Here is a 12,892-nt window from a genome sequence, read left to right on the forward strand (position 1 = left end):
GACAAAAAAATCCAACATAGATCGGAGATCTAGCCGGAAAACAAAACACAGATTTACCCCGTCAGTAAGGCTGCAAACGAGTTGTTTATGAACAACTTGGGCTCGGTTCGTTAAAAGCTCGATTCGGGCTCGTTTGTGAAGTAAACGAGCCGAGCTTGAGCAACGCTAAGCTCGGCTTGCTAGGCTCGTGAATAGGCTTATTAATTTTTATTTTATTTTATTTTATACTCATATATAATTGTGTGGCCCATTTAATATAAAGTTAGCCAATCTAAATACATATAACGCCCAATTTCATTTAACTTTAAGCCCAATCATTATATATATATATATATATATATATATATATATATATATATATATATATATCTCTCTCTCTCTCTCTCTCTCTTTCTCTCTCTCTCTCTCTCTTTATATCACGCTGGATTTTCTGCCCTAATTCATTATAGCAGCAGCAACAAAATTCACAGCATCGCTCCTCTCTTCTTCCTCTCTAGCACCCCCGCGACTGTCTCTAACAAATCTCTGCAACATCTGCTATGAAACCCTAAACAAATCTTGCAACATCCCATCCCTTTCAACATCGATACATCATGGGTTCCTCCCTCTTACAGTGAGGGTTTCCAATAGACCTCTCTCTCAAATCTCTCTTTGGATCCCGATGTGTGAATCCCATTTTAGTGTTGGGGAGATCAGAAAGTGATGCTCTTTGATCCATTGTCAAAACACTATTAGATATGAAGTTTTTTTTTTTTTTTTTGGTGGTTTGAAGGCGAGCTCGAGCTGAGCCGAGCTCGAGCTTGCCAAAATATTGGCGAGCCGAACCCGAGCCTAGTTTGGCTAAGCTCGCCCGAGCACCCTCTTGAAACTGGCGAGCCGAGCCTTAGCAAGGTAAAGCTCAACTCGGCTCATTTGCAGTCCTACCCATCAAGCCAGCAACAAGCCTAACAGGAATAGATCTAAGCCTAACAGAAATAGATCTAACAAAATAACAACAAAACAGCGTAAAAAATCACCCACCGAGTAATTATGTACAACACGCCAAATTTAGTACGCGGTGAGAGGCGAGAGTCCGCACCTTGAGTTTGTTTTTGAGAAATTGCAATCAATCTGATGTGAGTCTTTGTGAAGACATCCACAATTTAATTTTTGGAGGAAAGAAACTGAAGACCAACCCAAGAAGTTGGTCTCTAACTAGAAGAGTCAATGCTTGAGCTTGAGAAACTTTTGGTTTAGTGGGTCGTGGATCCTTGCGTGCAACTTTTTTCTTAACGAAATTAGAATCAATATGGGTGAATTTGTGTAGAATAAGAAAAGTATTCAGTTGGGTAATGGTTTGTTCCGTACACAGTATCATATTGTATCGTGTGCAACACAATTCACATATCTTATTAAAAAAAATAATAAAAAATATCAAGCCCACATTTCTCACTGCTCGGGAATTTTCAGACCGAAAATAGGAGTGAAGTACCACATGCCATTAGAGATCAAGGACTGTGGATTTTAAATCTAGCAATCAAATCAATTATCGGAGTTAGATAATTATTCAATTGTCTAAACAGTATGTTAATCAAACATTTTATGCTAATAAAAAATTAATCATGATTCATTAAAACTGATTGGGACGATATTGATATTGCTCCGCTTAGAAAAACTATTTTTATTAAATTAAAAATTGTTTCTGCTTTTGTACATTATTTTGGGACTACCCAATAGTTTCTTTTGACAAACTTCACACTAATGTATAAATTTTCTGATAAAGGAGCGCACATTTGACCAATAAAAATCTTGTTAAACACTATGCAAGAAGCTAGAATGTCTACCAAGGGAACGGTAATGAAACTGCTGTACAGTAATATTTTGAAAAGTGAAATTAGTATCAAATAAAATCGGACTAAAATCCTCTACCGTATCCAATAAAATTTTTTCCTTGGATAAGAGTCGCAATAGAATACTTGTATTTTGAAAAGTGGAATGTTAAAAAAAAAGAAGAAGTGGAATTAGTACCAAATAATATCTTCCCTTAGATAAGAGTCACAATGGAATACACAATTCTATACTCAGATTCTCTATAATAATTCAACCCAAATGATTCAACCCAAATGTTTCGATAGTCAAGGTTGACAAATTTTCCCTCCAATAAATATTTAAGGCTGTGATGATCTCTCTAAATTATAAAACAATCTCCAGCAAAGATGATACTTCTCAATAAATATTCAAGGCTGTGAACCATCGATTATATTGATAAGATTCAAGTTATTACTACCGGGCGCAAATATTCTGGTGTGGATTCTCATGCGGTCCTGCAGTGAGTTCCGATATAGTTTATATTTAGTCACGTCATTCACTACCATTTGATAATTGAGATCGTATTTGGCAATTATACCGTCATTTATAAATAACATTTCACTACCATTTCTAAGTAACATTATAGGAGTCTAAAAAAATAACATTACATAAGTTTAAAAGTAACATAAATAGTGCATATCTTAATTTGAGGGTAAAAATACTTATAACTAGTAGTGAAATGTTACTTATGGTAGTATAATTGCCAAACACAGTATAGTAAATTGAAATGGTGGTGAAATGTTACTTATAAAGAGTAGTATAATTGCCAAACACAATATATTAAATTGAGTTACGTTTGTATATGACATTACTTAGTTTGTATCGTATGCATTGATTTATTCTTAGGGTAAAAATACTTATAAATGATGGTAAAATTTTTTTTTTATTTCTTTTTGTAATTAATGCACCCAAACGCTGCCTCAAGAGTTATCAAAGAAAGAATTGATGCGAAAAATCTATAAGCCAACTGCATAGGATTCTCACACCAGAGAATTTGCGCCCATTCCTGCTGGCTAACAAGATTTGTCTCAACTTTTTCAGAATTGTTCTGTTTTTCAAAACCAAATACCTTTGTATTTTAATAATTAGGCCTTATCCATTCAGTTGTGAACCGTCGATTATATTGACTTTATGGGCGTAGTTTTTTTCTACGGCTCAGATCACCTATTTGAAATTCCATTTTCTTTCAGTGGCTATTACAGTCATTTCAAGCTAAGTAGATCTCTCACATCCAAGCTCAATTACCCTCTCGTGGTTCAGAACGTCGAGTCTTTCGATTCAACTAAATCAATGCACACACAGTAGACTTCGTCGACCGTTGACAAGAGAGAGACGCCTAGAAGATGATCATACGATTCACTTTCTCTCTCCTACTTCTCATTTACCTACAAACCCTAACCCTAATTCTCGCAATCACTTCCTCATCCCTAAACATTTCTCACTATCTCTATCCGAAGATCAGCGACGAGTTTCGTCCTCAACCCTCTACTTTCTTGGAGGTACGTTGAATTCGAATTCGAATTCAATTCCTAATTAATCTCTCTCTCTTTTTTATTTCGAATCTTGAGCTTTTGTGATTGTCGTGATGTGAATTCAGGATGTTTTGAAGGCTATATCGGTGAAGTACAAGTGGAATCTGGAGGACATCCGGGTTTCTTCGAAATTGGATGTGAGGAATGCCAAGTTTGGGAGTTCGCAGAGGTATGAGTTTTTGTTTCGGATCAGTAAGAGTGAATTGGTTTTTAGATTCAGGGACGATGTGTCTTTGTGGAAGAAACTCAAGAAAGGAGGTGACTTCGAATCTTTGGTCAAGGAGGTTGGTTCGGTGGCAGTGCTCAATACCATCCGAATCGAAGGTCCTTTCGAGTTGCAAGTAGGTGGAGATGATGAGATTTCACTACAATTGCCGCCGGTATGCTCTTTAATTTCGATACGCACTTTGTTTTCGTGTTCATATATTATTTATATATACACATGTGTATATGTTTGTATTGAATTATTGTGGTTAGGGCAAAATAGCATAATAGATTGATAAATCAACCAAAAATCAGAGTACTAATTATAAGATTAGTAACAATTGAATCATCAAATGATTTTCGAAACGGTTTCATTTAAACTAAAAAAATAAAATAAAAATACGTCTATGTAAAATTATAGTACGTTCATAAACGATATAGGTGAGGAAAAGCAATGAGCAATTTAATTTGCAGTATATTACCGCAAAATGCTATTCTCATGTTTGTTGTAAATGCATCCAAGAAATATTATTCTAAGACCGTGATATCAACAATACCATTCTCAAAATATCGAGTGCTAACCACTACCAATGTCCATCACCATCGAGACGAGTTTGTATAGAGGAAGATTGTATGTGCCTCAATTTCTTATAGATGACCTACTGTTTTTGATGGTTAATGAGAGATTTACAATCCTGAAATAGGTTTTTGGATTGAAATGCCAGTTGGGATGAGATAAAATTGGCCCACGGGCAGGCAAGCACTAAAATTGAGAGTTCAAAACAAATGAATAGTAAATATAATGAATTTGAATCAGGGAAAAATCAAAACAGATTAAGAATTCAATTATCGTTTTGATTTGTACTTAATTGAAAGGATTTTAAAAAACTAATCAAACTTCTATGCATACATATAGAACCACATATATCCCCATACATTTATATAAAATTATTTACTAGTTATTAGTTAACTCGGGTAAGTGTATTGGGTGTGTTATGTCTAAGGCTCCATTTGGTAGGAGGGAAGGATGGAGGGATAGAACAAGTTTCCATTGTTTGGTAGGAGGAAAAACTAGAGGGAAACGAAGGATGGATGGATTTGCCATCCTTTCTTACTAATAAATTTTCATCCCCTCAAAATTGGATAAAAGGGAGGAGGAACGAGAAGGACAATTATTATGTATAATGTGAAGTTACCCAGTTTGCGCTAACTTGTTTTGGTTAAATTCTATAATGAGGGTTTAATGGTAAAAAATATAAAATATTTCCTTCCTTTCCTTCTACCCAAATAAAGAAAAGTGTCACTTCATCTATTATTTCTACTATTCCTTCAACTCAACCAAACAAAAAGGAAGAAGATGATTCCCTTTCCTAGGAATGCTTCATCCATTCTTTTTACTATTAATTCCGATCACTGTTCCATTCTTCTTAATAAAATGAGTATTGGACCTCCTCAAACCCCAAATTTCAGGATATGTGTTTAGAAGTTGGATACGGGTAAGTAGTCACGTATTATGCCTTTATATAAATTATATATTTAATTATAATGTAATGTTTAATAACGTTGTTTTATAAGAATATACTCAATCTTTTTTGTCATCCATCATTTCTATTATTAATTCCGATCACTTTTCCATTCTTCTTAATAAACGGAGCATCGGACCTCCTCAGACCCCAAATTTCAGAATATGTGTTTAGAAGTTGGATGCGGGTACATAATATGCCTTCATAAAAATTATATATTTTATTATAATGTAATGTTTAATATCGTTGTTTTTTAAGAATATACTCAATCATTTTCGTCACCCATCCTTTCTACTACTAATTCCGATCACTTTTCCATTCTTCTTACCAAACGGAGCATCGAACCTTCTCAAACCCCAATTTTCAAGATACCAGGATATGTGTTTAGAAGTTTGATATGGGGTACTTAGACACGTACTATGCATTTAAATATATTTTATTATATTTTTATGTTTAATATTTTTGTTTTATAAGAATATACTCGATCATTTTTGTCACTTAATTTTTTAGCTATGTTACCTAGACTCATACATGTGCTGGGTACTAGTATGTATCCACATTTCGGATGTGATTCCCAAATAGGAGGACACATGGACACGGCTAAATATTAATATTTTTATTTTATGTTTTGGAGTAAAATAATGTCTTTTATGTAATATACTGTCTAAAATAAGTGATTCATTCATTTGATGCAATAATATAATAAAATTAAATTATTGGATGTGTTTTCCGGAGCATGTCCAACGAAAAGTGTCAGACACATACTCCATACCCATTTCCGAGTATAGCGCATCCGGCACGGGTAATTCACCTACTTTTGAAGAGTCCATGTAACATAGTTTTGAGTTTATAATCTCCATTTTTCTTAATTTTCTTTCTATATGTACATCTAAAATTGTTCATCTATGTTGCTATAGTCAGCTCTTTGGTCAATCACCCGTATGATATTTATATATAGAAGATCTAATCTTCTACTTGGGGAAAAGTCAATCTGACAATTGTTATTAAATGTTAATTTCTCTTTTTGAGATGGGTATTTATTAATGATTATATGCCACATCAAAGTCTAAAAGAGCCTGGCTGACATCGTTCTTATCTCAAATTTGTATCTACTTTTATTTAATGGGCACCATCTTATACCCTCAACAATCTTTTCCCATATTAGTGTTAAATTAATATATTTATATCTCCTTTATAGTATTATTTAGTAGTTGCATGTTCTCTTTTAAATTTTATCAGTTACTATTATATTCTTTGAAATTTTTATCAACTATTACCATACACTTTTAAATCTATTTTTTAACAAAAAAAAATATAGCTCATCTTGTATTTTTAATTTTCCTGCCTTTTCTCTTCCAGCCTTTACTTCTTGCAGGTTTACTTTATTAATCTTTCTTGTAGTCATAGTATCTACCAACTATCTCTTAATTTGTCAACGTTTCTATATTCCAAATTGCTTTTTAAGCCTACTATCTTGGTTTAACTTCTTTCCCTACGCATATCTGAAATAGTGTGGAAATCCGTAGCCATTTTCCATCGATTCTGAATTATTGAAGCCCTTGGAGGTCAGTGCAACACATCATTTAAGTGAACACACTAAAATTTACTCAAATATTGTCATAACTCATTTCCATGGGGGTTTGACAAAGGTTTTAGGCTGGTTCTCTATCTTGCGACACTTGGCAAAGCACATGCTGTTGAAAATTACAAACAACAGAAATTTTAGGGAGTATATATATTGTTGAGGCCATTGAAATCCTTGCGTTCCTCTCTCATTTAGAAGCTTATGTAATGGCTTTACAATGTTGAGAGTGTTTGTTATATTTATTCTTTGCCTTCCTCTATTGTTTAAATGTATTTTATTCTATCATAGCTCATTTATATTGGAAATACTTGTTCTAATAAACAGAACTGAATGTGGTGTTTTCATAATCTACTTTGGTTCGTCTAGGGTTGACCATATTAATGCATGTCAGAGTCCTTTTTTAGTCCTCCTACTGACTGTTTGTACCTCTTGATCTTGCATATTAGCTGAATACTTCACATACTGGTCTGAAACGAATCCTTGTCGGTGAAGGCATCACCATAGAAGTAAGACGTGCTCAAGAAGTCTCTCTGCTTCATGCATCCGAACTTGGATCACGAATGAATAGAAGTGGCGTGATTAACAGGGAGAGAATTGAGTTTTGGTCCATTCGGCGTTCATTATGTATGCCGCTACTCCCTATACGAATTTCGGGGTCTGCATCAGTGGTGGCGTATAAAACTCGAAACCCTGATGCTTGGATTGAGACTGCTTTGCTATCTAGGAATACGATTAAATTGCTTCCAGAAAAATGTTACACCAGACATTACTACAAAAAGCGAGGCCGCCCCATTGATTCTCTAGCTTTGAGGATATCTATGGTGGAAATGTCTTTGAGGAGATTTCTAGTTGACAAAATCCATCAGAAAGCTGTTTCGGGTTTTGTCAAAGCAAAAACTAAAGCATCAAATGTGGTTCGCTTCAAGTTGGAACTGGAAAGGGGTATGGGGAGCAATGACACTCTCAATGATTGGAGAACAAGGCCTACTTTTGAACGTGTTTGGTTCGAGGTATTAGCAAGGATTGAAGCAGAGAGGTTGAAACCCCTAGAGATTAAGAAGGTGATACCTTTCGTTGGAGCAGATTCATCTGCTTGGAGTAATTTGATGTCCAATATTTCGTTTACAAAGTTCCCATCACTCCTTGTCCCTCCAGAGGCACTAACGCTGGATGTGAAATGGTAGAAAAAATTATAAAAGTTCCGTTGTGTGCATGTTTACAGTGATGAAATGTAGGGTAATTTTTCTGTCTTTCGTTTACCCTGATATGATCAATTTTAAACACTGAGGTGATTTGTAATTAAAATTCTCATTTGGCTCTGTAAAGTACGTATAAGAATGAAAAAAAGTTACCATTGTATCGTGTGATGCCCTAAAATTACATCCTTATTCAGAACAGACAACATGGCACAATCTTGGAATTATGTATCTATTTATTATATTAACAAAAATGCCTTTTGGATTTAAAGAATAAAAAGTTTTCTGCAGTATAGCACAAATGAGTATATCAGAGATGAATGCAGGGAAGGCATATTGAATTGTATGGGATTGTTCAGGAGGGAAGAACGAGGATTTGTTAAAAGAGTATGTTTACAGAGATAAATTTCTTGAATTGATAGGAAGTTCGAAATCTGAGTTTTATTTTATTATTTTATTTTTTTACTGAAGATTTGATACCATTTGATTCTGCATAAACCAGAGAGATTGTGTTAAATTAGAGTTGCTTTTCATTCAGTTTTTTAGGACCACAAGCTCATTCTTCTACTCTCTGCCCGTCTTCTTCCATGGCTTTCTGTGGCTTCTTCAACAGACCTGAAATTCTTTCTGTACTTTATATTTTAGTTTCTCCCCAAAATTTAATTTCTACCCATTTCAATTAGGGAAAATAAACTTGGTGACGTGATGTTGCATGAGTTTAAACTAATTTTCCTTTAATTTCAATTTTAATGCGTCAATCCGATCTTCAATTTCAATTCTAATGCGTCAATTTGATACTATAAACATTGTTTCAATGTATTGTAGGGGTTCTTTACTGTTACACAACATAAAATAAAGATATCAATCACATGTATGAGGGGTCCAGGGAAGAACTCTGGTTGAAGGGGAGAAAATAGACTGGATCAGGGGAGTGTGATTGGTGAAGGTAGGAATCTCTGGGGTAAGCATCATTTGAACGCTTGATTTAATACCACTTTTATAGCCTAACACAAAGGTGGTTTACATCCATTGATCTCCTCGCGCTACTAGTTATTATCCTCGATTTGTGATCTTAGGTCATGATGGGCCTACGTACCTAGACGGTCCAATCATTTTTTAGCCCATGCCTTTGTTTAGAGTATTCGTACCAATTTTACCTCCTTAAAAATATCACTTCAATTTTTTCAGAAGCCACATTAGTAGCTTTTGTTTTCTGGAACAGGCACCCCAACATGCTTTGCTTAATGGCAACGTAGTTTTAATTATATATTATTGTTGACTTTGGTATCTTATTCTCTACAATACAACACTGCAAAGATGATAAGGTTGATTAAGGTAGTTGTTTAGTACCACTGTACAAGAAATTGAAAAAACCATTGGAGAAACTGATGGGCTGCTTAGGCTGTTTTCAACTTATAAAACCACCCAACAATAAAATAATCTATTGGTCAAAAGTCTCTCTAAACCTTCGGGAACATCTCAATTAGTGTCTGTACTCTGTTGTTGTCATAAAACCTACCAATGTTTAATCCACAGAATCTATTTTATGTTGTCTTATTATTATTATTATTTTTTTCAAGTCTCATTCACAAAATATAATTATCAAAAAAATTGATGGGGGACATGGGTTAAATTAGTGATATTAGTAAAATATAAGAGCTCGAATGTCTGTTTAAATTTCTTGTCAAGAAATAAAAAATATATAATTATTGTAAAGTAAAGATAATAGTGTAAGTTCAAATCCAATTATTAAGAGCAGAATTGAAGAAACAGACTGTGGAGGGAAAAATCCCCCTCCAGTAAGAGTCGTTCACGTCATCGCAATACAAATTTATACTTTCGATCCTTTAACAAATTGTAGAAGCCCAATCCGGGTCGAGTCCAAATTAAGTCTCCATTTAGCCCAAGATCGCTGGTACTAAGTTTCAAGCCTATCAATCAAGCTCGGCTGGCCCAAGATGTATTTGGCCCAGATTATATGGGAGTAAATGAGTCCTACTAAACGAACGATCCTACTGAAAGGAAAGTTCTTCAAAAGGATAAATTTGATATGGAGATAATTGTAAAAGTTAGTAACTTAATTAGTAAAGAATTATATATGGAATAAATTGGAAGACAAGTAAGGCGAGTCCTACCATAATTCTACCACCTTTTTGTATATAAATAGAGGTTTAGTCCTCCAATAATGATCATCGAGCAATATACGCTTTTCTCTGAGTAATCTTATTGGTTATTATTTTATCTTAAGTAAATTGTATTATTTCTTTTAATTTCTTTTATAGAGAGAAATTTTGCACTTACAGTTTGGCACCGTCTGTGGAAAACGTATAGAAATATACTCCCACAAGTGATTCAAATTGTTTATGTTACTACGATCTAGAGTGTCAATGGGAGGATCTACAGCAGCTACTGATCAACAGATAGAGTTAATGCAAAAGATGCGAGAAGAGTTCTTGCACCAATTCGAAACGCTTCGTCAAGCGAACGAGGCCAACACAGCCCGGATTGCGCTGCTTCAACAGAGGAACGATGCCCTCCAACCAGTTATGGCCCAGATAGCACCGCATCCACTACCAGGTGATGCGGCAGCACCTCCCCTCAACAAAAACATTCCTCCGGTTAACGAACCTCAAGCTAATGAGGTTCGGCCTAATGAGGTTTGGCCTAACAACGTTCAGCAAGAGCAGAGGACAAGAACCGAAGTGGTCGTTTCGGACAATCATCCTCGTCGCATGTAGGACGAACAGGTTGAGTCCAGTAGTAAGCTTACGGTATGGTCTAATGGCATTCCGGATGGCGCTGACGTCCAGGAGGCCTTTGATGAGAAGAGGTTCCTGAGGATTTTGACGCTCGCTGAGATGGCCAGAGATCACAAGAACTCTCTAGTGAGGACTCCATTCACCAATGATATATACCTTGTTGACAGGCCTAAGAAATTCACCATGCATTCTTTTACTCAATTTGATGGCACAAGAGATCCTTCTCGTCACCTCAACCACTATTCACAGAAGATGGCTCTGGACAATCACAATGATGCATTCATGTGTAAGGTTTTCTTGACTAGTTTAATGGGAGCCGCATTGGAATGGTTCAAGAATAGGCCACAAAAGTCTATCCCAAACTACGAAACTTTGTGCGTTATATTCTTAGCACAATACTGCGGAAACAAGAGGTAGAAGAAGACCATCTCTAGTCTCTTCACCATAAGGCAAAAGAGAAGAGAAACGCTACAGGATTTCCTATCCAGATTTAATATGGAGGCCTCAGAAATAGCAAATTATCATCCTAAGACTGCTATAGAAACATTCAAGATCGGTATGATTCAGGGAACCAAGTTCCATACCTTCCTAGTCAAATATTCCCCTCCAGACATGCAAACTCTCAATGCTAGAGCACAACTCTACATTCAACTTGAGGAGAATCCCACCGAGCACAACATGCCACCCTCATCACTGTAGAAAATAAGCCTCGGAAAAAAGCTTCGAGTTCAAAAAGTCAAAGAAGCCAGCATGCCTCAGCACCGGTCGCTCAGGTACCTAAGAAGAGACAAAGGACTGAGGAGAGGTTTACACCTCTTCGTACAACCCTGACTCGGCTATTCCAAGAAAACAAGGTAAGGTTTACAGCTCCTCAGCCAATGAGGCAACCCTTGGAGCAAAGGGACAAAAGCAAACATTGTGCTTACTATAGGGATTATGGGCATACAACCAACGATTGTAGGTCCCTTAGACGGCAAGTGGAAAACATGATAACCAGAGGTGAGTTAGCAGATTACCTCACATCAAAAGAGTACATGAAGCCTAGGAAGGTCAATCCTCGGAAAGTAGAGGGCAATCAAGTAAAAGTCATTCATGCGATACATGGGAGATCAGAGGATGACCAAGAGTCGGAAGAAGTGTACCAATCCAGATTAAGGGCAACCCACAAGCTAAGGAAGTTATCCTCGGTAAACACTATCCCTTCGGGCAATATCAGTATTAGGTTCAGCGATGGAGATTTATCCAAAGTTCAACTTCCCTAGGAGGATCCATTAGTCATCACTCTTCTGGTGGCAAATTGCATGATCAAAAGAGTTTTGGTAAACCCAGGTAGCAGCGTCACTATTATCACAAAGGCGGTCTTTGAGCAACTAGAGATCCCATCATCATCAATTCGGCCTACCGCTAGTCCTTTGATGGGGTTCGATGGCACGAAGGTGGACCCCATTGGGGTAATTGATTTATCTGTCACTGTGGCGAAAAGGACATTGAAGGAAAACTTTATTTTGATAGAAATCCATCATTCCTATAATCTCATTACGGGAAGAGGTTGGATTTACCGAATGAATGGGGTCCTATCTACCCTTCATCAGGTGACGCGATGATTGTTTTCGGATGGTAAAGAGGTTATTAATCTGTGGGGAGATCAGAGCATTGCCAAAGAATGCTACATGCTGACATTGAATGAGGCAAAGAAGAGGATCAAGTAGTCCCAGCCAGATGCGACCCTCGACAGTATTTCCAAATAGCAATTACAGAGCCCTCTACCCAAGTATTTAAAAGCAGAGAAGGAAGTCGAAGTTACAAAGCCTACTGAGGAATCTCTCGAAACCGTCGAAGTTATCCTCGGCAATCCTCAGAAAATCACTTATATGGGCTCTTCTCCCACAGCTGAGGAGAAAGGGGTATTAATTGATGTCATCCGACAGAATATAGATGCATTTACCTAGGATCATTCAAACATGCTTAGAATCAGCCCTTCGATCTCATGCCATAGCCTGAAGGTGGATCCGGCATTCAAGCCGGTTAAGCAAAGACACAGAAAGTTCACTCCTGTGCGCAATCGAATCACTGCTAAAGAAGTAAGCAAGTTGCTTTAAGCAGGTTTCATCCGAGAAGTGCATTACCCACAATAGCTCTCGAATGTAGTGGTAGTTCAGAAGAAGAATGGAAAATGGAGAGGTTGCATAGATTTTACTAATCTTAACAAGGCTTGCCCTAAGGATACCTTCCCGTTGCCTAAGAT

General features: G+C 36.4%; 1 protein-coding gene across 1 annotated transcript; it reads left to right on the forward strand.

Moving 5' to 3' along the window:
- The first annotated feature begins 3,067 nt into the window (after positions 1-3,067).
- LOC132277603 (protein TUNICAMYCIN INDUCED 1) lies at positions 3,068-8,051 on the forward strand. The gene is made up of 3 exons (XM_059779442.1): positions 3,068-3,347; positions 3,446-3,760; positions 7,139-8,051. The coding sequence occupies exons 1-3, from the start codon at positions 3,192-3,194 to the stop codon at positions 7,874-7,876; spliced, it is 1,209 nt and encodes a 402-aa protein (XP_059635425.1). The 5' UTR covers positions 3,068-3,191; the 3' UTR covers positions 7,877-8,051.
- Positions 8,052-12,892: the final 4,841 nt, after the last annotated feature.

This window comes from Cornus florida, unplaced genomic scaffold, assembly GCF_030987335.1.
Source record: "Cornus florida cultivar Cherokee Brave unplaced genomic scaffold, ASM3098733v1 CherokeeBrave_3.0.0_Hap2_Chr10, whole genome shotgun sequence".
NCBI lineage: Eukaryota > Viridiplantae > Streptophyta > Magnoliopsida > Cornales > Cornaceae > Cornus > Cornus florida.

What these genes read in the sequence shown, in the direction of transcription:
- LOC132277603 (XM_059779442.1), top strand. Translation starts at nt 3,192, where the DNA reads ATGATCATACGATTCACTTTCTCTCTCCTACTTCTCATTTACCTACAA. An exon ending in AACCCTCTACTTTCTTGGAG is followed by an intron (nt 3,348 to 3,445) that starts GTACGTTGAATT and finishes ATGTGAATTCAG; the next exon opens with GATGTTTTGAAGGCTATATC. An exon ending in TTTCACTACAATTGCCGCCG is followed by an intron (nt 3,761 to 7,138) that starts GTATGCTCTTTA and finishes CTTGCATATTAG; the next exon opens with CTGAATACTTCACATACTGG.